The sequence below is a fragment of the Chiloscyllium punctatum genome, chromosome 48 (genome assembly GCF_047496795.1).
Source record: "Chiloscyllium punctatum isolate Juve2018m chromosome 48, sChiPun1.3, whole genome shotgun sequence".
In the NCBI taxonomy this organism is placed as follows: Eukaryota; Metazoa; Chordata; class Chondrichthyes; order Orectolobiformes; family Hemiscylliidae; genus Chiloscyllium; species Chiloscyllium punctatum.
Window position 1 is genome coordinate 40571510 of NC_092786.1, and position 25558 is coordinate 40597067.

Below are 25558 nucleotides of genomic sequence, written 5' to 3' on the forward strand. Positions count from 1 at the left end.
ATAGACAAGGTCTTTTCCCTGGCATTGGTGAGAAGGGAAAGATATAAAAGGATCCTAGGTGGCAACTTTTTCACACAGAGGGTGGTATGGAATGAGCTGCCAGAGGAAGTTGCAGAGGCTGACACAATTGCAACATTTAAAAGGCATTTGGATGGGTATATGAATAGAAAGGGTTTGGAGAGATATGGGCCGGGTGCTGGCAGATGGGACTAGGTTAGTTTGGGATATCTGGCCGGCATGGACAGGTTGGACCGAAGGGGTTTGTTTCCGTGCTCTGAATTTACGTCCAGACAAATTTTGTGAAATTGAGTGACGTTTATGCAAATTATTTAAAGGTTCTGATTCTAAACGAGGCATCTCCATAGGAACGCATTCCAGAAGTGAGGCGGGTAGCCAATGAGCGGAGAGCGCCCTGCCCAGTTTTGGCCAATCAGAGGGGAAGAAACAATATTTGAAAAATTCGCGGGGAGTGAAATGTATCCTTTTGAGAAATCCCGGAACTAGTGCAGCGCTGAGTCCCAGTACCAGCCGCCAGTGAGGCTCTCGCTGCAAGAGGAGGGGGTTTCCGTGCAGGTTCAGGGACCGACCAGCCGAGTAGTGCTTCTCCTTCCCCGGAGCATCCTTCCCTCGCTCTGCCGAAGCCCGGAGAGGTCTCCAGGTTTGACGACGATGGCTCTCACCCGCCGCAATGTTGTAAGTTACAGTCAGTGCCGCTTCACTCTCGCTGTGGGAGAAAGCAGCACATGGTCCAATTTCCCAACCCTAAATATTTAACATTGAATTTTTCTCCCGACCATTTGTGTCTCTGTTTATTTCCTTCTTTGTGGGGAACACTTCTTATTGTAGCCAATTTGGTCAAAGAAAAATCTTGGGTGAGTTGACCTGTTTTAAAAGTTCTAATTGGCTTGTTTTCTCGAGACTTGCATTTGCACACCTGAAGGGTTTTTAAAAAACTGTATACCCATGAGCCAAACTTGCCGTGCTGTTCTTCACACCCCCCCCCCTTTTATTTTAGTTTAACTTTCAAACCCTTTAGTTGAGTTGACCCACTTCTCTTTTCCGCTCCCAACCATTTCAGTTATACTGTGATCTGCTGGTGTTGCCGTTTCTAAATACTGGATTAAAAGACCTCCACCGATCCTTGATCAAACGGGTCTTGTTATACTGTCTAACACAACTCCTCCTCTTTTTCCCTATTGACACTAAACGTTCTCTCCTTTATTTTACAGTGAAGGTTTTCCCCCCTGTTTAATTTCTGCCTTGACTCCTTGTCTTTAATCTTTCTGGGCTGTTCTTGCTTCCTACACACACTCCCCACAAGACATGTTCTAAAATTGTGTCCCTATTCTTAGTCACACTTACTACAATACCACCTCGTAAGAGACGAAATCTTCAATCTATCCCAAATATAGGAGGGTAGCAGTTTACCAGAACAGCTATGTCTGCTTTCAAACGTTCATCCAATTAATTTGCTGAACCTTTCCTTCATTTGAGTATTCCTACCCTTTCATAACTGCAGTATGATGCTGTGCCTGTAGATCTGCAGGAGGCTGAAGGAACACAGCAAGTCAGGCAACATCAGGAAGTGGAGAAGCCAATGTTTCTGCTTTAACCCTTCTTCCTGCTGATGCCTGGCTTGCTGTGTTCCTCTTGCTTGTCTACTTTGGATTCCATGACCTGCTGGTTTTTTTTATCTCTGGCTGGTTGATACTAAATGTTCTTGGGCTGCAATCATAGAATCCCTATGGTGTGGAAATAGCCATTCAGCCCAACAAGTCCACACCAATCCTCTGACGAGTAATCCACCCAGACTCCTTCCCCTACTCTAATGCTCTACATTTATCCCTGACTAAAGCATCAAACCTATACATCTCTGAACACTAATTTAGCATGGGCAATTCACCTAACCTGTACACCTTTTGGATTGTGGGAGGTTACTGGAGCACTATCCAGATGGGGAGAATGTGCAAACTCCAGTCTCCTGAAGCTGGCATCAAAAACATGGTGGTTGGTGCTGTGACTGAGCAGTGCTCAGCACTGAGTCACTGTGCTGTCCATGTTGAGACCCAAGCCCCTCTGTTTTTGTTTTGGAAAAGCAAAAAACCTGGTTGCTCTGCTACCAAATAGCTGTAGAAGATTCATTCTTGTCCTTGAGTCATTGCCCTTTTATCTCTACCTATTAATGTCTTTGCCAGATCCCCTGCTTGAATTCTTGAGGTTTTGCCCTTGATTGCCCTAACTAGCACTTGGATATGCACAGTGAAAGTGTCTGTATTCTTTTTCAATCCGTCAGCCATGTACTCCCTTTCAGTAGGCTTTTTCATCCTTGATTCTGGGTCTGGATGAAGTATTAAGAGCAGCTGAAGTAGATGGTTCTTTATCTCTGAAGAGCATAGTTTAAGGTGACATGGGTAACTGAATTGCCAGGCTGCTTCTGGTGCACTGACCTCTTGAGAGGTATCTGGTCCCACCAGATAAATTGACTAAATCCATTCAAAATGAGATTGAAGCCTTAACCCTTAAAATCCCCAGATGTTATATGAGAACTTTTTATAGCTAATTTATTAGTTGATCTTTCTCTTCTAGCTGTAACCCTATAGTCTACACTGGTCTAGTACCTGGTGTAAGGTTATGATTTGACTGGATAGTATGCAAAACAAGGCTTTTTCACTGTCACCGTACACATGACAATTGATCAAATCAAGATGAGTGGGATTCTTGCTGGAGAAGGTGGTGAGGCAGTGGTTGGGGGTGGGGGGGAAATAACAGAAATATTGTGAATACAACCAACAGCTGAGTAAGAGTGCAACTAAAAACAGCTGAAGTATTCCTTTCCACCCATCACAGTACACCTATTCAGATCAGTGTGATGGGGGAAATGTGCAAAGGTCTGTACTTAAGACTGAGCTGAGTTTGTTTTTAGTCTGAGGGATGCAGATTCTAATTTCATGGCTTTTTCTTTCTTTAGCTGATATTTAAATTACCTTCCCCTTATCTAGGCTCATCGAAACTTGGAAAATATTGAACCAGTCAAGCCAACGGCAAAGGTGACTGCAGCTGTCCGAAGGCCAGCTTTGGGAGACTTGGCAAATCGTGTTATGACTCGCGCAGAGCAGGTAAAGGCACTCCTCTTTAAAGATGAAGATTATCTTTCTCAATTTTGTTGAGACACTAATTATGTTTACGCTCTACTGCAGAAAAAACAAATGACGAATCTGGTTTCTAAACCAGTGGTATCCAAGCCAAAGGGAAAAGCTTTGCCAAAACCGGTGGCTCAAGAAGTGAAGCCAGTGACTCGTGGGTTAAAACAAGCAGTTCAGAATATAAAGCCAGTGGTTGAGGAGCCTGTTCCACGGGTATGTATTCAACACATTTTTTAAAAAAAAAAAATTTTCTCAACTTCAAATTTACTTTCAATAGCCTTTTGTTTTGTTAAAAGGCCCCTGTGTCTCCAACTCCAATGGATATCTCAATGACAGAAGATTCTTCTATGAAAGAGGAAGACCTTTGCCAAGCTTTCTCTGAAGCCATATTGAAGGTGAAAGATATTGATGCACAAGATAGTGATAATCCTCAAATGTGTAGCCAGTATATAAAAGACATCTACAAATATCTGAGGCATCTAGAGGTAAGTAAACTTTGAAACTAGCTTCAGTACCACGGCTTGATCAATGTAGTTGCTCTTGATTTAACTTTCTCAGTTCTTTGATCTAAAAGAATATTGATCCTAAATCGGAGTGTTCTGAAAGGACTTTCAGGTACTTGTCATCTAGGAGTTGCTCTGAATGGAGGTAAAATGCTACAGATGTTGATTATCTGAAGAGTGCTGGAGAAACTTGGCAGCTGTGGAGGGAAGTGGTTTTTTTTAATGTTCAGTACAACAAGTCCTTTTGTGAAACTCAGTGTTAGGTTATATGCGACAGCTGGAGAGTAGGACTAGCTGCATATCTCTCCCTTGAAATTCAAATTTCAAAATATATCCAGGTCTTGCGTCTCTCTCTCTCTCATTTTAACTCCGTTCTCCTTAATGACTATCTTGAAATTTGACCCCTGCTGTTCACCCAACCAACTAGTTGAAAATAGGATATTCTCCTTTACCCAGTCAAAATTGTTCATCTTTTTCATATGACCTCTTTACCTTCTCTCCAAGGGTTGTTTCTTCATTCTTTTGTATTTAAAATTCCTCATGACTGGTAGCACTCTAGCAATCTCCTTTATTCATTTTGTCCAGGGTTTTAACATTCTTCCTTAAATGAAGTTTCCAGAACTGAACACCATATTCCAAATGTGGTCTGACCAATGTTTTTGTAAAGGTATCTCTACTTTTGGCTGTTTTATACTTAAACCCAAGGGTCCTGAAAGCCCATATTAACTAATTCTCTCTGGGCACCTCATGAGAGTTATGCACATGGACCCTAATGTCCTTCTGCTCCTGTAAACCCCTCCAGTTGTATCACTTAGAGCCAGCATTCTGTTTCTTCTATCACAAATGCATACCCTTTTCTCTGCATTAATTCATCTGCCTGGTGCCTGCCTGTTTGACTGACTTGTCAATGTCCTTCTATCATCCTTGCAATTCCTGATTCTCCCTAGCTTGGCTTCATCTGAAAACTTAGATTTTTGCCCTCCACTCCCATTTCCAAATTGCTTTTTCTGGTGTATATGACATACCAATCCCTGGAGAATGGCAATTTTTGACATTTTTCTCCAATCTGAGAAATGCCCTATCATAATTGTCCTCTAATCCATCTCTAACCAGCCTCTAAACAATGCTGTCAAGACCCATCACCCATATAATCTGCTAACCAAGCTTCCATATGACCAGTTTTAAATGCTTTCTCTGTCCAATAGACAACATCCACAGGACTAACCTCACTACAAATGCAGAGGTTCCTCTGATTCCTCCACCCACTGGACAGAACTTCTGATCCATTTCTTGGTCTTTTTTTTAACATGCTCAATCTTCCTGCCCTCTTCCACTCAATCCCTGAATCCAAAGAATCATCTTCTGCCACCTTTTCTAGTGTAATGTCCCCTGTCGGCTTGTATTGAATGAATTCCTGGAACCTTTAATGGAGTTTGTTCTTCAGATAGTGGCTCTAAATTTGCCTGTAGAAAGGTCAACCTTGAACAATTGATTGTGTGCAGCCACTGCAGTTTATTTAGAACCGCATTCATATGGAACACTGAACAAGGGACAAATCTATTCAATGCTGCTTGATTCACTGGCCATAATCTTAATATTTTCAGCATTGCCTTCCCTCTGGTCAGGAAAATATAATTTGCATGTACTGCAACAAGCATTCAGAATTGAGCTAAAATTGGTTACCTTTAGCCATGAAAATGCTTGGGATAACACTTGGTTTTTTTTTTGTTGTTGTTTTTTCAACAGATGGAGCAAGCAATCAGACCACATTACCTTGAAGGGCAAGAGATAAATGAACGTATGCGTGCAATTCTGGTTGACTGGCTAATTCAAGTTCACTCCAAATTCCGCCTGCTACAAGAAACTCTCTACATGACATTGGCTATCATGGATCGTTTCCTGCAGGCAAGTACTTTTGTGACCATGCCAAAAGTCTTTAGTATCTGTAACCTAAACTGTAATTATATGGAGGCTTGTGTATTTTCCACTTCAAACTTAACTCCTCAATCAAGAAAATGATGTCAGCTGCAAATCTATAATGTCCTGGGTAAGTTGAGAGCAACTCCCTAGAAGTGGGTCTCTTCTTGCCCCTTTTAACTCTGAAGGTGCAATTGATATTTTGAGTAATTAGTCAGTCACAGATCAAATAATCAAAATCACTAATAGTGTGGAAACAGGCAATTTGGCTCATTTTCCCAAAACTCTTAATCAGTTTTTTACCCCTGATTTTAATGTAACTAACCTACACTATGGACAACCTTTAGTGTGGCCCTTCCACCTAACCTGCACATCTTGTTGTGGGAGGTAACCAGAGGAAACCCCCACAGATGCTGCACGAATGTGCAAACTCCACAGTCGCCTGAGGCTGGAATCGAACCTGGGTGCCTGGTGCTGAGCCAGTAGTGCCAACCCCTGAGCCACCATACTACCCATAAAGTCATGTTCTTACTTTTGTATGGAACTGTTTCCAAAATCCGTCCCCATAATAGATTTCAAATGGAAGACTTTCATGTAATAAAATTCTTCCCTTGAGTTTATCAGCTTCAACCTCAGCCTTATATACAGCTTCAGACAGACTGACTTGTGGTTTCACTGTTTTGGGTGTTAAGGGAAGTGAGCTTGATTTATAGGCTTTCAATTTTTGAAAGAGGGGGATTAAATAGGAATAAATTAACCTCTGCTAATGTAAGGAATATTACTAAGCAGCGACCTTAATGTCACTATAGTTTAGGACAAAGTTTTCAATGCATGCTGTAGGTTGGTCAAGTACTTCCCAAACATTGGGAAGTTAGCAAAGCTGGAGATGACCATGCACAGGAAGTGCTTTCAGCAAGATACCAAACAGCACATCCATTGCAGTAATCTCTGGACTGCATTCCACAACTCTGAACTGTAAGCATGGCTGAAAAGATGGTGCTGGAAGGAGGGCTTTAAATGCCTGGGACTCTCTGGAGGAGATGCTAACTAAATGGGTTCCCTTCAAAGACAATGGTTCAGGTGTATTGTTGTTTGGGAAACGTATGACCAGTCCACCCAGAGTTTGCTGGATGATAGAAATGAAGACTGTGTTGCTTTATGACCAGTTTCAGGAAGACCGTTTGAGTTGAGGTATACTAGAGAATTCAGACAGAAGTAAAATTCCTGAGGCCCTAATATGAAGGGTAGCCAGGCAAGTGGTTGGTTTCCCCCAAATGGAGGAGGTAGTGTGCTTGACTGAGGTACTAAATGAATGCTTTTCTACCTTTTTTTTCCTCTTCCCATTCTCCTTACCACCCCCTCCGAAGTGCTTCCTAGATGATGACTGGAGGGCTCATGGGTTTTAAATGACCTGTCCACATAAAATTGTCAAAGTACTAGGATCTGAGGTATTAGAATTGAAAGGGGATTGCATGAACACTAGACATAATCGTTTCCTAAGGCTGGAGAACTGTAAACTTTTTTTATGGTCTTTTAAAAGTTAAGCCCAGCAATTGCAAATCAGTAGGGAAACCTCCTGATACATTCCTAATCTAACCACCATTTGATATGGGTAAACTAGTATGGATTTCTAAAAGGAAAGTGTTAAGTAACTCGTTGGAGTTCAAGGTCACAAGGGCTGGTATTAAGCTGTGGTTGTAGTGTACATGGCCTTTCAGCAGGCCTCTGGTACAGAATTGAAGCAGACAAGACATGGAGAGTTGCAAACTGAGGATGATGGGGACTATATAAGAATAGAAAATTTACCAAGAAAAGATATTTCAGTTTTAAACAAAGCCTTGATAAAGAAGCATATCCAAAGTGCAGAGTTAGGATCTAGAATGCTGTGCCTGGAAGTGTGGTGGAGGCAAGTTCAATTGAGGCATTGGATGATCTCTAACCAGATGTCAGGGTATGGAGGAGAGAGAACAGCAGTGAGTAATGGACTTGTTTTTGGGGAGTCAGTGTGCAAACAGCCGGCCGGATAACTGCCTCCTTGTGATTCTGTGTCTTAAGTTGTGATGGTAAATTTTGTATTTACTGGTAACACTTGAAGCAAATTGCTTTATTCCATGGTAAATCGTCTTTACCAAATGATAAGATTGCAATTGTTCCTCACTTCAGAGCCAGCCAGTTTCCCGCAAAAAGCTCCAGTTGGTTGCTGTGACTGCCATGCTGCTAGCTTCGAAATATGAAGAAATGTATCCACCAGCTATCGGAGACTTTGTTTACATCACAGACAATGCTTATACCAAGAGTCAGATCCGTCAAATGGAAATACTTATTCTTAAAGAACTTGACTTCAAACTGGGCCGCCCACTACCACTGCATTTTCTGAGGCGAGCTTCAAAGACTGATGTAAGTATAGTTTCTGTCACATAGCGGGGTATTTTGGAGCTTGAGGTTCATGTTGACGAGTGGCTTCAATCTGTAATCTTGACTTTGCCTCACTACTTCTAAACACCACTGAGTTAGTGATATTCATCTTGACAGGTTGATGCTGAGAAATACACTCTTGCAAAATACCTAATGGAATTAACAGTCATAGACTATAATATGGTGCACATACCTCCTTCTGAAATTGCAGCAGCTGCACTTTGCCTGTCTTTTCAAGTCTTGGACCAAAGTAAATGGGTAGGTAAAACTAGTTTTAAGTCCTAATTTCTTGACTGTTTTTGTAGGACATGTTTTAATTTCAAACGGTTGAATTGAACTGATTACACCAAAAACATCACCACATTTTTAGCAGCCACCTTACATGCTCATGGTAGTATGACTGACCTCTGTTTAAATCCACCTGCCAAGCATGGTTTTTCTAGAACTAAAAAATAGTGCTGCAAGTTTCCTTTCATTCCCTCTTGCCTGAAGACTCAGTCCCTGGATTATCAAATCCTAGATCCATAGTATGGAAATATACCCTTCAACCCAACTTGTCCATGCTGACCAGGATATGTTTTAATAGATAAACATATCCTGGATAAATCTCTTCTCACTTGGCCCGTATCCTTCCAAACCCTTCCTTCCTATTTGTATACCCATCCAGATGCCTTTTTTAAATGTTGTCATTGTACTAGCTGTCACCACTTCTTCCTATGGCAGCTCATTCCATACACACATCACTCCCCACATCAAAAAAGTTGCCCCTTAGATCCCTATTTTAAATGCCCCACCACCCCCTAAAACTTATGCCCTCTAGTTTGGGACTTGACTCCAAGAAAGACTGTTTACTCTATCCAATTTTTCCATGATTTTACAAACCTGTACAAGGTCACCCCTCAGCTTCTGATGCTCCAGGGAATATAGCCTACTCAGCCTCTCCCTTAGCTCAAACCTTCCAACCCTGGCAATATCTTTTTTTTTAAATCAATCTTTCCTGAACCCTTTCAAGTTTCACAGCATCCTCCCTATAAGAGGAAGACCAGAGTTGCATGTAGTATTCCAAAAGTGGCCTAACCAATGTCCTGTACAGCTGGAACATATCCCCTCAACTCCTGTATTCAATGCCCTGACTAATTTAAAGGCAAGCTTTCACTCATCTAGCTGTCTCTACCTTCAAGGGGCTATGCACCTGCACTCCTCCAGCTCTTTGCATTATTAATGCAATTGTATTTGAACAAAACTCTTAAATTACCTGAACTTGTGACCATCTAGCTTGTCCTGAAATCTGTTTTCTACTTTAGACAGCAGTTCAAAAATACTACACTGGCTACACTGAAGATGCCTTGCACTTGACTATGAAGCACATGGCAAAGAATGTAGTGAAAATGAATGAAGGCCTGACAAAGCATGTTGTAAGTAAATATCTAGTGTACATCTGTTTTGAGCATCTTGTTGGCATTTGTTTAATGAAACTTCATTTATGTTTTTTCTAGGCTATAAAGAATAAGTATGCAAGTCCTAAACTATTGAAAATAAGCACCATTCCTCAACTGAAGTCTGCATTAATCAAAGGATTGGCCTCTTCATTGCTGTAACCTTCCAAAAAGTAATATGAACATAATTGCACTTTGCAGTTTTTTTTTTAAAAATGGAAGAATTGCTGCTATTACACTTCGCCCAGCCTTTGGACAGTTTGTCAATTAACTAGATGGCATTGCACCAATGGGCAAACATCCATACTTAAAACCTTGGACGTTTTTAAATCACCAGGTTAGGATGCAGTAACTGAGTTTCACTCTAGCATGCTTCTGATTCCAACTTGTGCTTAGAGGGAGTGAAGTCCTGGCTGATCTCTCCTCTGAAGCTGACCGTTTTGTGGTACTTCCACAGGCCAGTTGCAAACCTTGTCTTTTTAGATTTTCATGTATATTTTAACTTTTGTTTTTGCTGTCTAATCTTAAAATTATGCCATTTTGTCACTGCAAATGGCTTCTGTGTAGGTTTTTCTCTCATTAAAAGTCCACTGATCTTCTTGAGACTGGCTTTCTATCTTCAAGACTTGCTTTTGGCATGCACTCCAGTTGTTTAGAACATTGGAACATTGTAAAAGTGAGCATGTCATTTAAGTTCAGGGTTTAGTGAAGCTATGGATCTCATCCCAATTTTGCTACTGGAGTGGATAGATAAAGGAAGGTTTTTAGTTCACATTATGTCCAAATTTGTTACTGGGTGCCTGAAATGGAGTCATGTGGGCCTAAATGTATTGAATTCTGTTAGCATTTAATGCTAGTTATTTGGGAGGGGTGACAACATTGGGGTGGGAGCAATAGGACAAAGGGAAGAGAAACATTTTGGTCAAGGTTCCTGCAAAGTTAAGGTTCACAAATGTACAATGCAAGTAAAACATTGGTTACTTTTGAATGCAAGTGATTTGATGCGCAGGCAAACATTTCATGATGTAACAATGGAAGTATAACAGACCCTTCAGTGCATTTTAAAGATCCAATTTAAATTCTACACTAAAGTGTGCAATCTCTGGAAAAAGTTTTAATATCAATTTGCTTAACTAATTCCATGTAAAATATCCAAGAAACACAATCTGGGGTTAGGTGAAGATCAATGTAGAGGTGAGAGGGTAGAAGGGGCTAGTGCAGTTAAGGTAAAGTAAATTTGTACAACTTTTTAAACTATTCAGGTTTTTACTTGAAGGTCTAGATTGGTCTAATGCTTTATCAAGCAACTTTTTTTAAAAACAAAAGCTCTTTAAACTCCTGTAACCAACATGTAGTTTTGTTAGGGTTACAACATTAACAATCACTGCCTAGTGTTTTTCTTTTGTACTGGATGATATTTTATCCAAACTGGATACTTGACTGTAATATTGCTTGATATGGTTTGAGATCTTGTACTACAATGCAATGGGCATAATCTTGTGTATTAACATTTCAACCAAGTTTACCTGACAAACCTGATGCAAAATTTAAATAAAATTACTGTAATTACCACTTTATTACTTAATAGTCTTGCATTTTACTTCCCAATTGGTGTAAGGAGCAAATTCCATAATCCTCTAAAAGAAATGTCCTTCTATAAGTAGAATTCAAATGTAGGAACATAAAGCAATTACAACAGTAAGAGGCCAGTGTTAAACTGAAAGATGTGCCTGTGGTATACTGTTGCTGTGCTAAACCCACTTGTTTGGACAGCATATCTTCTGAAACCAAATATCGCAACTTGCTATTTAAATCAAACAAGGGCCCTCCTTGGAGTAGAGCAGTGACCTGATATAAGGTCCACTTAAATTTGAGTCATCGGGTAGACAGACAGGAATACTTGTTTTTTTTGGGGGGGAAAGTTCAATGACCGACTGGGTTTTCTCACCCAGAAACTAATAGGGATCTACTACAAGCTGTCTCTGTAGAGGCAGGAGTATTTAGTATTTGTGGTGCTCTGGCATAAAAGGTTGAGTCCTGGAAAATAGGATTAGGGGAGGTCTTTTGACTGGTATAGACCACAGCCTGGAGGGTGTAGTGCTTGTGCCGTAGACCTCCTGCATCCAGCTAAATAGGTTTGCAGGGTGATTGACCAGAAGTTAGCTGTTTTTCAGTGGTAGATTCTCCAATGGATACTTTGAGGGATGAGGCATCTGACCTGTTGCATTTTACCACTGCACATAAAGATGGAGTTTATTTTTAAGTAATGGTGAATTATGAAGTTACATTTGCTTCCAGCTGTAAACTGAGTGGGATTGTCTTGTAGAGCTTTCACTCCAATCTTTTGATCTGCAGAGTGGTAAATATTCTTTTACCTTGTGTTCAAGCATATTCCAATTGTTTGGACAAGTTTGTTTTTTGTTGCACACCATCCAACTAGGGGCTTTTGTAGTGCAGTGGTAGACTCCCTGGAGGCTAGGAGACCTGGGACCAGAAAGTGAACCACAATTAACAAGGGGTAGCTCAACTCCTGTTACAATCTCTATAAGCTACAATGTGGAGGAACTGATGTTGGATTGAAGTAGACAGTTTTTTTAAAAACTCTCAACAGCAGGTTATCGCCAAACTGCTTCATTTGGAAGCACCAGCTTTCAGTGCTGCTGCTTTGGTTGCAGTGTATAAATCACAAAACACAGCTTGTAGCAAAAGATTTAGTGTCATGTAACTGGAATGATGTTGAACAAGCCAGGTTTAAGTCTTTCATCTTTTTAGATTGGGTTGCAGGTTTTGGTTCATGTGTAAATTCCAGAATTACTTAAGTCAATTCTAACATTCCTTTATAACAAAAGGTGGCCTCTCAGCTCAGACAATGCATTAAAGGTGTCCCAACCTTGAGTCAGACTGGTTCTATTTCAAAAGTGGAATTTACAAAATATTACATAAACTGCCTGCAGATGCACTTTTTTTTTTGAGCAGAATAGAATGGATCCATAAGCAGTTGAAATGGAATTTACAAAATATTCCACTTTGGAAATAGAACCAGTCTGACCCAAGATCGGGATGCAGACATTGTCTTGATCTTTTACTCCACAACCACCTGATGAAGGAGCAGCCCTCAAGCTAGTGCTTTTAAATAAACCTATTGGACTAAACCTAGTGTTGTGATTTTTAACTTTTGTACAAGCTTCAAGTCAGCAGTGTGATGCAATGCTCCAAATTACCTGTATGGGTGCAGTTCTAACAACACTAGAGCTTAACACCATCCAGGACAATGTAACCCACTTGATTGGCACCACGTCCTCACCAGCTTCAAGATTCACTTCCTTCACTGGCATATGGTATTGTAAAAATTTTTAAACTGAACACATTCGTTCCTTTCCTATCTTTCAATTCCATTGAGGAATTATTTAAGTCAATTCAGTACTCCCTTGAATTGGGTCTGTTACTATTGCACCACAATAAATGCACAAGGCAATCTGTACACCACTCTATTTTTATTTACTTCATTCTGTGTTCGCAAACACATAGGGTAACCTCAACTTAGAATGTTTTGGTTTCTTCATTAGACTCCACTTGTTAGCTTGCTGTTCATTCTCTTATTGCTCTATTCAAGTGTTATCTATCTTTTCCCCTGGTGTTTTGGCCTGATAGAGGCTTCTGGTTCCTTCATAATGAGTTCAAATCTTTCCCTAACAGCACCAGCAAAACATTCCATAATGAACTGGTTCTGTTTCAGTATAACTGATCCAGCTTGGACATGTGCCATCATCCCTCCAAATTCCTGGGGTACTGGGGCTGACTCTGAAGCCATTCCTTCTGGGCCATCTTTCCTGCCGTGCAAGTCCTTTATCATAGCCCACTCCTTCTGGAGTCATTAGTATGGGATTTTTTTTTAACAGTTGTACATGGGCTGTAGATAATCACTGGCCAAGTTATTGTCCATTCCGAATTGTACTTGCTAGGGCAGCTCAGAGCTAACCACCTTGCTGTAGGTCTGGAGGTAGATGCAGACCAGATGAGGATGACCAATTTTCCTCCCTAAAAGGGATGAATGATGAAACATAATTGCCAATAGTGTCAGCTTTCAATTCCAGGTTGTTCTGACTTCCATCCCTCCAGTTGCCATTTTGGGATTCAGTACCATTCCTCAGAATATTAAGATGGAGATTGAGATTACTAGCACAGTGCTAAGTCATGTGGAGGTGCTGGTGTTGGACAAAGTCAGAAGTCACATGATACCCAGTTACTGACCAACTGGTTTATTTGAAATCACAAGCTCTCTGAGCATAGCCCCTTCATCAGGTGACTTCACTTAACTAAGGACAATCCTATCACCACTGCTCTTCCACTCGCTTTCTTGTTCTCTTATACAGCTGGACCATCTGTGATGCTATGGCTTGTTGGTTCTGTTATGAGCTAAAAGCAAAGCCTGCAAACATTGAGTGTTTGTCTGCCCTAGAGTGGTTTTCTAATTTGCATTATTCATACAGCAGATGGGAGAAATGGTGAAGGAACAGGTTTCACAGCTAGAGTTTTTTTTAGATCTGTTTAAATCATTAGCATGTTTGAGCAACTCTCCATTATAGATTGGGGAAAAAAAAGCACAATTGTTCCAGATACTGTATTATTGAATACATTTATTAATGTCAATCCAGTAATCCTAGTACATTTAAAATTTTGTCCATATATAAATTTATAAAATTTAATACACTGGCCAAACATAAAATGCAGCAGTAAGCATTTGACAGTGCTTCTATATTCTAACTGAATAGCCTAAAGAAATGTTCCCCAAAGTGGGGGATCAGGACCCCAATTGGGATTGTGAGCTAAAACTTGGGGATCACACGCTCCAAACAGTATTGACTGTCATGGTGCTCCGACTGAGCTAGAACAATGGTGTTCCCCAGTCTGATGGGCCCCTGCTCTCTCTGGCCAATCTTATAGAGTCCCTCACCAACCTCCTCACAGGTCTCACTGCGAGGTCATGGCAATTTTCAAGCCTCAAAATGGAAAAACATTTGGTAAGCACTGGCCTATAGCTTACAGAGTAAGTGCAGTAGAATATGACAATATGTAATTGTTAGACATCAGTTTGTAGGATTATTCAGAATTTCATAATGTACAGTAAAGGAAAAGGACTAGAACATTTTCTCTTATTACCTCAACTTTACATCAGATACAGCACTTATATGGACCAGCCACATTATGCGTTTAATTAAAAGGCACTTTAAAATGCAAATGTTACATTTGTACAGTATTGAGAAGATCGCTTTCTCCTTTAACCTTTACACTGACCACCCATGAAGTCTACAGGACCTCGATAGCGATTGGTAGAAAGCTGAAACTATTTTCTTTGGGTGTCACATGCAAACATCCTTCATGACTCAGCAGCAAAGTTCAGTGTTTTTCCCAAATTGGAATGCACTTCATAAAGAAGTTTCACCTTTCACCACTATTATTCCTGAAGAAAGAGCAGATCACTAAGAAATATATGAGAGTCTGCTAAGCATTAAATGACAAAGGGCACTTCAGGCAAGAATGATAAAACCTATACACAGAACCTATCATCAAAGATAAATGCAATATTCTCCCTAAACTACCAGTTATACACCTTTATTTGTGAGGAAACAAAAATATAAATACAATAAATTACAGTTCCTTCAGTACTATCCCAGCTGTTGTGTAGCTCCAGACTACCAATATTTGTAGAATTATACATTTGGAAAGATTTCTATACAGTATGCCTCCAGTCATCAAAACATCACCTGCAGAATCACGATATTTCAATTTGGTTTTACGATAGATTTTGATAGTAACTGAGGATTATATCTTGGCAACATAGTTGTTGGGGAACAATCCCTGTTTTCCTCGCAGTCTTCCTATCCACCAGCCTGAGGGATCTATAAATAGAAACAAAGCATTTAGATAGATCGTCAGGAATTTTGGCATAACATCCCCTCTAAGATTGAGAAGTCAATTAAAATGGCGCAACATTAATTAAATTAAAATGTACACAATCAATGAAATTCTGATCTATTAAATGGAGATTGTGTATGTTAGAGAAACTCATGGAGAGATTCACCTGAGTCCGACAAGGAATCACTCAACCTTTTGTTGAGTGTGAGATTTAGTACCATACTCAGTCACAACTACTGTCAACGAGATTGGAATTGGAGAATTTTAAATCAAGCCATACTCATTGTAATGTGAATGGAGCCACACCTGCATTCAGCAAAAAACAGGTTGCCAAGTGCAACAAAACTAGATAACTGTTTTCAGAATATGTTTTACTTTACACTCAATACAGTCGCTGAACAAGAGAAGAAGCTAATTTGTAGAATTCAAGTTCTCACAAACCGCACTGAGTTGAATAAGCAAATTAATCTTTCTTTTTGTGTTGGTGGTTGAGGGATAAATGTTGGCTGGAACACTGCTCTTCCTTGAAAAGTGCCAAAGACTGATTTATATTTGTCTGAGAAGACAGATGGAGCCTCATTTTAACGCCTCATTTGAAAGGTAGCATTTTTGACAGTGCAAAATTCCCCAGACACTGCTCTGATGATTATGTTATGGAGTGTGGCTCATATCTACAATCCTCAGGTCAAAGTAGTAAGTGTTACAGTGAGGGACACTGAAAATGGAGGAACAGAAACAAGTTACACAACTCAAGAAGTTTTCACCCCTTGAATGTCAAACGATTTGAACCATGGAACTTAATGTTGAATTAAACATTATTGTGTATTGTGTATTGTCCACTCTCTCGAGTGGGCAGAAATTATTCTGTGGCAGAATTCAAAGAGCAGGGAAGCTCTCCCAATGGAAGGTAAAGCTTACAGCAGAGTCTGGCAGTTAATCAAATGTTGTGTGAAGCATACTCTAAACAGGATACCCTGCACATAAAAAACAGGGATTTTAACTTTTCACACTTAAGGGATTACAGACTAGGGGCGGTAGGGCGGAATATTTTTCCTGGTTGAGGAGTCTAGGACAACGAGTCACCATCTCAGGAATCAAGGTAGAACATTTAGAACTTTGATGAGGAAAGATTTGTTCACTCAAAGGATGGTCAGAGAGACATACATCACAGAAATAGACCCTTTGGTTCAACTCATCCATGCCGACCAGATAATCTAAATTAATCTAGTCACATTTGCCAGTGCTTGCCCCATATCCTTCTAAACCCTTCCTATTTATATACCCATCCAAATGACTTTTAAATGTTGTAATTGTACCAGCCTCCACCACCTCCTCTAGCAAATCATTCCATACACACACCACCCTTTATGTGAAAACATTGCCCCTTATGTCCCTTTTAAACCTTTCCTCTCTCACCCTAAACTTATGCCCTCTAGTTCTGCACTCCCCCAATGCAGGGAAAAGACCTTGTCTATTTACCCTATCCATGCCCCTCATAATCTTATAAACCTCTATAATGTCACCCCTCAGCCTCTGACAATCCAGGAAAAACATCCCAGCCTATTCAGCCTCTCCCTGTAGCTCAATCCCTCCAACCTTGGCACCATCCTTGTAAATTTTTTCTGAACCCTTCCAAGTTTCACAACATCCTGGAGGGTGAGCAGAATTGCACACAATATTCCAAAAGTGGCCTAACCAATGTCCTGTACAGCCGCAACATGACCTCCCAACTCCTATACTCAATGCTCTGACCAATTGTTTTGAAGTTCAAAGCGTGGACTGTACTTTTAAGAGAAAGTGAATGCTGTTCTGCACTGAGAGCTTACAAGCACCTGTGTATGTGAGTAGATAACAGTCTTAGAATGTAGGGGAAATTTGAAAATTTGTAACATTTAGCTATGAAATGGATACCTGAGTTGGTTGCTGTTTTGACAATTCAAATTTAACCAATCAGTTTAAACTATGCCCCAGGATATTAAAACCCAATCAAGTTTGAATTTATTGTTTTGCCAACATTGAACCAATGAAACAATCCGATGTTGGGGATATAAAAACACAGGCATTTTGAAAATCAGACAGAGTAAATGCCATCAAGAGAGACCCAAGACAATGAAACACGCTCTATCAAAGGGACCTTTTCATATGAAACATCTTCACAGCAAAAAGAAAGAACACAACCCAGGGAGATCTTCATCGGAAGAAGAAAGACACTGAAGACAAAAGCTGCTCTACAGTTTTGAAATTGAGTTTAGTAAGTGTCTTGTTGAAAAACCATATTGTTATAAAGTTAGAGGCAGGTAATAAGCAGATAAGAGAAATGGGTCTTAGAGATGGGAATAGTTGTTGTTTAATGTTCACTTTTAGAGTTAAAGAATAAATTGATATTGTTTTCTTCAAATAGTGGAATTTGGGAATTCTCAGTCACTCATTTTTTAACATATTACCAGATGAGGTGAGCTTTTCTGGGTGTTCGGTTTAAATAACAGAACATTTCACTGCTGTGTCATAACACAATAAAGGAAAGCATACGAAATGCCTTCTTCACTACCCTATCTACCTGAGACGCCACTTTCAAGGAACTATGAACCTGCACTCCAAGGCATCTTTGTTCAACAACACTCCTAAGGACCTTACCATTAAGTGTAAAAGACCTGCCCTGATTTGCCTTTCCGAAATGCAGCACCTCACCATGGTGAACCTTTGAAATTCTCTACAACAGAAGGCTGTGAAGACCAAGCCACTCAATATATTCAAGAAAGAAATATATATTTTTTGGATTTTAAAGGCATAAAGAAGTAATGGGAAATAACAGGAATACGATATTGAGATAGTGCATCAGTTACAATCATACTGAATGGCAAAGTAGACTCAAGCAGGCCAAGTCGCCTACCCCTCCAGGTTTTGAAGTTTCTGTTAATGTGCTTGCAGCTACAACATCCTAATACATTCTGCAATTTTCTTTATACAATTTATTTTCTTTTAAACTGAGATACCCAAAGGGAAGGGCCAACAAATGCAAGGTACCAGTAAGATTGAAAAGAGCAGAGATAATTCAAAAAGTTAATGCTTGGTTGAAGTTGAGCTTGGATTTTTAAAACCTGGACAGAATGCTGATAAGTTCCACTTTGAAGTTCGCTGCTTTAAGAAATCAGAGTGGCAGTAAGCCTTTATTGCAGCAGAGGAATTATGCCGATGTACAGGCCTGGATTTTGCAGTTAGTGTTGAAAGCTGCTCGCAGAGTTTTAATGTGCATCCCTTTTTTCTAGCTTGACTCCTGTTCCAGTGTGACACTCTACAGAGGAGCTCTGAGCAGGACCAGAAATAGGAAAGCTCACAACCAATAATATTGAAGAATCTTCACTGAGATTTACATTCAAAACCAGGAGGAATAAAGCAGGAAAGACAAATTTGATTTAAACAGGATAAGGAACATAAAATGAAGATTGAAAAACCCAGATGTGATTAAGACAGAAAGAGATAAATTTACAATCTTAGCTTTTTGTAAAAATCCTGAATATTGAATTTCTTTTGCAGGAATGAGACTCCACAATGCCGAAATGAGCTTTTCAGGATCAGCGAGGTTGTGTATCACTCATTATCACTTAATACCTAATTTAAAAATTAGCTTAGACCTGAACGCACCAGTCCTAATGTTCTCAGCTAGTTTTAGATGAAATTCATGGGCAGGTACAGTGAGTTCACACAATTGAATTCACTTCCAGGCTGAATCCACAGATGAGGAATATATAAGCACACCCTCGGTGAGATATCCAACGCAAACTTTCAGATTTGTACATTTTATTGCACGTGTGAAAAACAGAGGTCACTGCTCATTTACTATCTCAGCCTCACAATTTCTTAAAATCACAAAATCCAGCCTAAATGCAATTAACTGGGGAATAGAGAATATATTTAGTCCAATAGAACAAGCAAAGAGAAGGGTAACTTTTGGATGTATTTAAATAAAGCCACTACTTACCTTCCCTAACTATTTCTATAACATCTTCAGCATTAAAGCTAAGTTCATCTGTGTCCTGAGCATCATATGCATACAGTGCTTTGCACTGTGGTACCTGAGGCTTGGGTTTGGGTTGCGGCTTTGGTCGACCTCCTGCTGGGGGTGGGCGATTTGTCATTTGTCTGTGTGCACTAAAGAAAAAGAGAGACAGTTACTGTAACTATACCTTGAGCCTCTGCTGCCAGTTTATATTGCACATGGGTTTTACTGATTCAAAAGATTCAGCGCTCAGAAAAGATCAGGAAGTGAGAAATTATCCATCACAGGTGTCCATAATCTTTCACTTTGAGAAGCACCCAACCTTATGGGCATGGAACTTTATGGGTCGCTGGTAGAGTCAAGAAAGACTTCTCTGTTAGCTGCAAATATGTCCAGCTACTGCTCTTAGGCAGAACTTTACTTGAGGCCTCCTTGATATACAATTTTTCATCAGGATGAGTCAGCAAATAAGCCAGCAAATCATAGATAGGGGAGAGTTGATTGGCAGGGCTCATGGCTTAGGTATGGATATGGCAGGTAGTTTGCATACCTTTGTGGATCAGCATCAATGCATAATGAGTGAATAGCATTGTTGACTGTTACAACAAAAAAGATATTAGGAATAGTGAACAGCTGATTCCAAATATTCCTGGGACTGTTCGGTTGATCTCGAGCTTAGGTACTCGTCATCTCTCTAGATGTTGAATCCTCTCCCCACGATTTGATTTATACTCTACAGTTCATGTGTTTGCTTCCCAAAGTGGCTTTGAATTCTAATGCACCTTTAACTGTACCTTCATTTTAAATGCTCCAACTTCAATTTCATTACTTTTTAACATCTTAATTATTAATTTTTTGCCCAGGTACTTGTTTAGATCAATCTTTCTTAAACCCCTTTATAACCTTATAGATTTCAACAAAAGTAAATCAAATTGACTAGCTTGGGTAACCCATTGCCTAGATATTTCCTGCAATTTGCTAACAGCTTCCATAGTTTTATTGTTCTACCACGAGTTTCAGCAGCTATATCTAAGTCATTGACTTGGAGCAAGTCCTCTTAATGACCACATTAAACAAACCCTTTTTCAGGAAAAAAGCTTCCTTCCTCTAATAATCTAAAAGAAATACAGGAACTCTTCCACCCCATCCAAACCCTCAAAGTGCAAGGAAACCCAAATGGGAATATGACTTCTTAAGAATCCTGCTACTTAGAAGGAGTGAATTCAGCTCTTTGTGTTGGTGCAGACCTTTTGAAGGGGCTGCCACCTTTTTTCTGCATATTGTCCTTTTCAAGAACATATATTCCCTTTTGAACGCTACTCTTAAATCTGCTCCAACTTCTCTCAGGCATTGCATTCCTGACCGTAACAACCTGTTGCAGAAAGAAACTCCCCCAGCCTCTTTTTTTAAAACCAACCCTCCTGTAGAGACAGTTGCTTGGCTTCTACCCCATCAATAGATCTCAGTACTCGGGCTGTCTACTGAGAAATCCATCTGGCTGGCACTATGCAACCCGATGCCTATGTGCCAAATCCACCCAACTTTTTGGATATTTTATATTTTATTTTTGAAGAAAATAACAATACAGAACAGAAAATGGTGCAGCACAGTTTTACAGTCAGATCTGAGCATAATTCATTCCTTCAACACATGCGCTTTCTCCATTTTAACAACTGCAAGGGTATTTATGAGGATTATTTTATACAGGTTTCAGTAAACAATGACATCGCATTGACAGCAAGAAATATCATTTGCCCACCACCATTGCCATGACTGTCTACAACTAGGTTAGCATGATGGTTTCCTATATCCTGATTCAAACTAAAACTAGTGATAAGCTACTACACGCCTCTAAGTACTAAATTAAAATAAACCAGCTGTACTAAATATAGAAGCACTATCATGGAAACCACCACCAAAAAGCATTACTCTTGACTCACTTTCCTCCATTTGGTCGTGTCATTCCAGTACGTTTACTATAAAAAGGAAGAGATTTTTACAATGATTTATATGCACCTAGTATAAATACTATAAGTAATACAGCAAAATAGGTGAGGCAAAGTTTCTTTTCGTCACAACATATTTACTGTTTGGATTAATTTAATACAGGGGTTTCTACAATGTCATTTGTAGAAGAATTTTGCTTCTCAATCTCCACCAGGTTGGATTGCAGCTCCATGATTGGCCAGCAGAGGGCACATGTTTCACATAATTTGGCATACAGAGATCCCTTGGAATGTGCCACCCACTCAATGTCTAGGTGAAGCCACGCTGAAGTTTCATGACTGAGGAAAGCTATTCCCTGTGACTCAATGTTCAACAGTTTGATTACTGTTCAATTGTTAAACTGTCAGCTACACCACTGGCAAACTTATTTCAGTTTTTAGTTCCCTTACCTGCGCTAAGGTAGCTGATCTCAATTATGACAATATTCGTAAAACTATGTTTTAGAGTCAACAGAACAGTGTTTGAAGAGGTAAATTAGCTTTCATTTCCTCATTTTATATTTATCTTGTGAGTTTTGCTGCAACTTATGCATAGGTGTCAATAGAAGGTCAGGATTAGGCCTGGTCATGAAGACCTCAGAGAAATACCTCACTGATGGCTGGGATATTTCTTCTAGAGGAGAAGTTTTATGATCTGTGTGTGTGTGTGTGTGTGAGGACACAATAGGAGTTCTCCACTTGAGTATCCTTTCCCACTTCCCTGTTAAACAGGATCTCAGCACAAATGTACCTCCACTTCTCAACAAAGTGAAATAATCTGCATCTCAAGGTAGAGATTTCCTGGGGAGTAATGCTTCAATGCCATTAACACAGCCAGTCACAACTGTTCAATAATCTTCTATTTCTCAATGATATACAATATCCCTGCATCTGGGACGCGCACGGCCACTTCCAAGTCTCCTAGTGGAAATCCAGTACTCTTCCAAGGAATGGAATTATAGTTCCTCAACCAAACAAATACCAGTGAGTGTCCTCAGAGATATAATGAAACAACAGAAACCTAAAATATCAAACCCTGAAGCTCCTCTTACCCTGCAGCACCTTGCTCGGGCACTTTCAGGAAATCCAGATTATGTTGAATGCGGGCGTGTTGCTCTGTGAAGTTGGTGCCTTGCCTTGGCAGTGATGGTCGATCTGACTTGGTGCCCTGGTAGGGTATTCTCTGACTGGGTTGAGAATTTAAAGGTGGCCATTGTGAGGTGTTATGGAAACCTTTTACAACTCCATTCTGATGGGGACCTTTGAATGACAAATTGAGAGGAAATCCATTTTAGTTATTTCAAAGAAGGCGTTTAGGTCCAGTGGTAATGACAATGATTGTAGTTATTAGTGGGATAAAAATTCATCCTTTTGAATCAAACTTGTCAAACCATCACTCAACTGATATTGACATATATGCAACATAATTTTCGAGTCACACTTTCACAGTCAGAGGTCTACAGCCCATTGAATCTGCACTGGTCAAAAACAAGCATCATTTTTCAGCACTTGGCTCACATCCTTGAATGCCTCAGTATCGCAAGTGCGCATCTAAATATTTCTTAAATGTAATGACTTTGTCCCTTAATTCATCCAAGTTATTACTCTCTCTGTATCCCTGCTCTGTGACCTTCTCCCTGAATTTGGATTGGTGTTGGGAGGCTGGGCTGGGGTGGGGAAGTAGAACTGGAGGAACTTCATCTACTTTGTGTAATAAATCACAAACACATTCTTTCTGTATTGTTAATGCACACAGATCAGAGCGATTCCAGCCTCACATTAATTTCAAGTCGACCTGCAATCAAGCTCAGCCTGTTTTTGTGAATATGGCCTTAACGACAGCTTAGCTTGCCCATCCAGCGCTGGAAGGTCCCGACTCTATTCCCAGTCTGCTCTGGCTGAAATAATCAGAGGGAAGGACATCACAAATGCCTCAGTCTTCCAGACCGGGGGGAGGGGGCAGAATTCACAGACTCACAGAATTATTACAGTGCAGAAGGAGGCCATTTGGCTCATCATGCTCGTACTGATCCTGTTATCCAGTCTGGTTCTATTACAGAGTACAAATCTCCTGCCTTTACACCATATTCCTGCACACTATTATTACTATCCAAAAAGCTATGCCACAATTGAACCTGCCTACAGGGGCGGCACGGTGGCTCAGTGGTTAGCACTGCTGCCTCACAGCGCCAGGGACCCGGGTTCAATTCAAGCCTCGGGCGTCTGTCTGTGTGGTTTGCACATTCTCCCCGTGTCTGCTTGGGTTTCCTCCGGGTGCTCTGGTTTCCTCCCACAATCGAAAGATGTGCAGGTTAGGTGAATTGGCCATGCTAAATTGCCCATAGTGATAGGTATGTTAGTTGAGGTAAACATAAGCTAGGGAAATGGGTCTGGGTGGGTTACTCTTCGGAGTGTCGGTGTGGACTAGTTGGGCCAAAGGGCCTGTTTCCATACTGTAGGGAATCTAATCTACATGACAACATGTCCAGGAAGTGCATTCCATGCACTAACAGCTAGCTGTGTGAAAAAGGTTTTTCTTACATCACCAGTGTTGATGCCAGGGTTCTTACTGTTTCTCCGGATCAAATCTTACTTCCCACCATGGCCAGGTCTGCTTCAAAGCAGTTAAAACTCAACAGTCTTTTCCAGACGTTGGCACTTTTGGATCCTCCTCCTTGGCCAATGTGGCAATCAGGGAGAGTACTTCTGTGAACCTGATGTGTAGAAGCCCTGACATTTGCTTTTTTAAATCTATTGCAAAACAGTTTTTCATAACTGTACTTTAAGAAGAGCCCTAACTAATAAACATAAACACAGCCCCACTTCATAAATTTCCTGGAATTTGATTTTTTTTTCCATTCACTATCCCCACCACTCTCACCCCCAAATAATCTTACCTATTTCTCTCATGAAGACACTAACTTACAACAGAGAACAGCTTTGTGGGCTCCAATTACACTTGATCCCCTCAGACAGTAAATTTAGCCAGGAAACATGAAGGCCCAGTCCTTCCCTTACGTGAATAATTGTTGACTTCCATAAGGCTTGTTGACTAATGAACAGATCAGGCAGAGTTCACTCTTTGTACTAACACAATGGACGAAATAGGGACACAGAACCTGCCTTTGTGTTGCCAATTCTGGTTGGACTTATTCCTGGAGGATTCATCACATGACCTCTTAGTCCCAGCCACCCCATCACCTGTAATTCTGTCTTTAATCTCCTGACATCACTTCTCACTCTAACCCCCATTAGTAACTTAGTCCAACAATTTTCTTTCCCACACATTCCCAATTATTTTTAATACCTATTCGTAAAAAATAGCAACTTTAGATTTTACTCCAGGGTTGCTCACAGCAGTGCCCTAGAGATGAAATTTATATTTCTGGAACTTCTTGGCCTCCCATTTCTTTTCTTAGGTTTTCTCAAGATAATGATCACATGACAGAATAGTAATCTTAATCTTAATAGAATAGTAATCTTAAAACAATTTACCAGGAGGAGGGGGTGCTGCTCGGGTTGGGACAGATGTCATTTGTGGCCTAGTTGTTTGTTGTCTCCCTTGTGTTAAGTCCCTCCTTGTGGGCCCTAGAATGAGAAGGTTCAAATAACGGAAATACATCAAAGAAACATTCATGGCCATTACCACCTAATTCACACTTGAGAAGGAGTGCAGATGAAGATTATTTAGTTGGCCATAAATGTACAATTAAAAGTTTCTTAGAAACAATGTGCTACAACAAAAGATTTTATTCTCTCATATATGTAGCAGAAAATACCTAAACACATGCAGCATAAAAATGTGCAACGTAATCCCATCATTAGTGCACAAGGTGGATAAATGACCCACTGTTACCAATCCTCATAACTGATACAAAAACAGAAGCTGCTGTAAAAACTCAGCAGGTCTGGCAGCATCTGTGAAGAGAAATCAGAGTTAACGTTTCGGGTCCAGTGACCCTTCCTCCAAACTCATATCTGATACCTGGCCTGACAAAGTTAGTTGCAAAACATTCACATAGACACACATATATATCCATACAGGCACACTGCATGTATGTGTGCGTATATATATATAAAACACACGAAAAGACCCATTTTTTGCACTATTATGGCACAGGGCTCTTTTGTTTTTCTGTACTTTAGTGTAAATCAAACATTAAATGAGTTATTTACATTAATGGAATATTATTTGTTCTGTATATTGTGATTTGGGTCTCAGTTCCTTTATTCTTGATATAACTTT

At 40.2% G+C, this 25558-nt stretch overlaps 2 protein-coding genes across 4 annotated transcripts in view; one reads left to right on the plus strand and one right to left on the minus strand.

Annotated features, from left to right (window-relative positions):
- The first annotated feature begins 462 nt into the window (after nucleotides 1-462).
- Nucleotides 463-10991, plus strand: ccnb2 (cyclin B2). Its single transcript, XM_072565029.1, has 9 exons — nucleotides 463-693; nucleotides 3000-3116; nucleotides 3198-3356; nucleotides 3440-3628; nucleotides 5393-5551; nucleotides 7727-7960; nucleotides 8096-8236; nucleotides 9283-9393; nucleotides 9475-10991. The coding sequence occupies exons 1-9, from the start codon at nucleotides 670-672 to the stop codon at nucleotides 9574-9576; spliced, it is 1236 nt and encodes a 411-aa protein (XP_072421130.1). The 5' UTR covers nucleotides 463-669; the 3' UTR covers nucleotides 9577-10991.
- A 3042-nt stretch (nucleotides 10992-14033) lies between these two features.
- myo1ea (myosin IEa) overlaps nucleotides 14034-25558 on the minus strand; it is a 149960-nt gene continuing 138435 nt past the window's right edge. For 2 of the 3 annotated variants that reach the window (XM_072565032.1, XM_072565030.1), the window contains 5 exons: nucleotides 24808-24900; nucleotides 22365-22572; nucleotides 21268-21303; nucleotides 19310-19479; nucleotides 14034-15314 (listed from right to left, as the gene is read on the minus strand). In XM_072565032.1, the coding sequence (XP_072421133.1) occupies nucleotides 15238-15314; nucleotides 19310-19479; nucleotides 21268-21303; nucleotides 22365-22572; nucleotides 24808-24900 (584 nt within the window). In that variant the 3' untranslated portion in view covers nucleotides 14034-15237. The remainder of the gene's footprint in view (nucleotides 15315-19309; nucleotides 19480-21267; nucleotides 21304-22364; nucleotides 22573-24807; nucleotides 24901-25558) is intronic. The other variant, XM_072565031.1, reaches the window with a different exon arrangement.

Excerpts from the sequence above, each read along its gene's own strand:
- ccnb2 (XM_072565029.1), top strand. The coding sequence starts at position 670 with ATGGCTCTCACCCGCCGCAATGTT. Across the intron at positions 694-2,999 it reads CTCTCACCCGCCGCAATGTT|GCTCATCGAAACTTGGAAAA; the intron begins GTAAGTTACAGT and ends CCCCTTATCTAG. Across the intron at positions 3,117-3,197 it reads TTATGACTCGCGCAGAGCAG|AAAAAACAAATGACGAATCT; the intron begins GTAAAGGCACTC and ends GCTCTACTGCAG.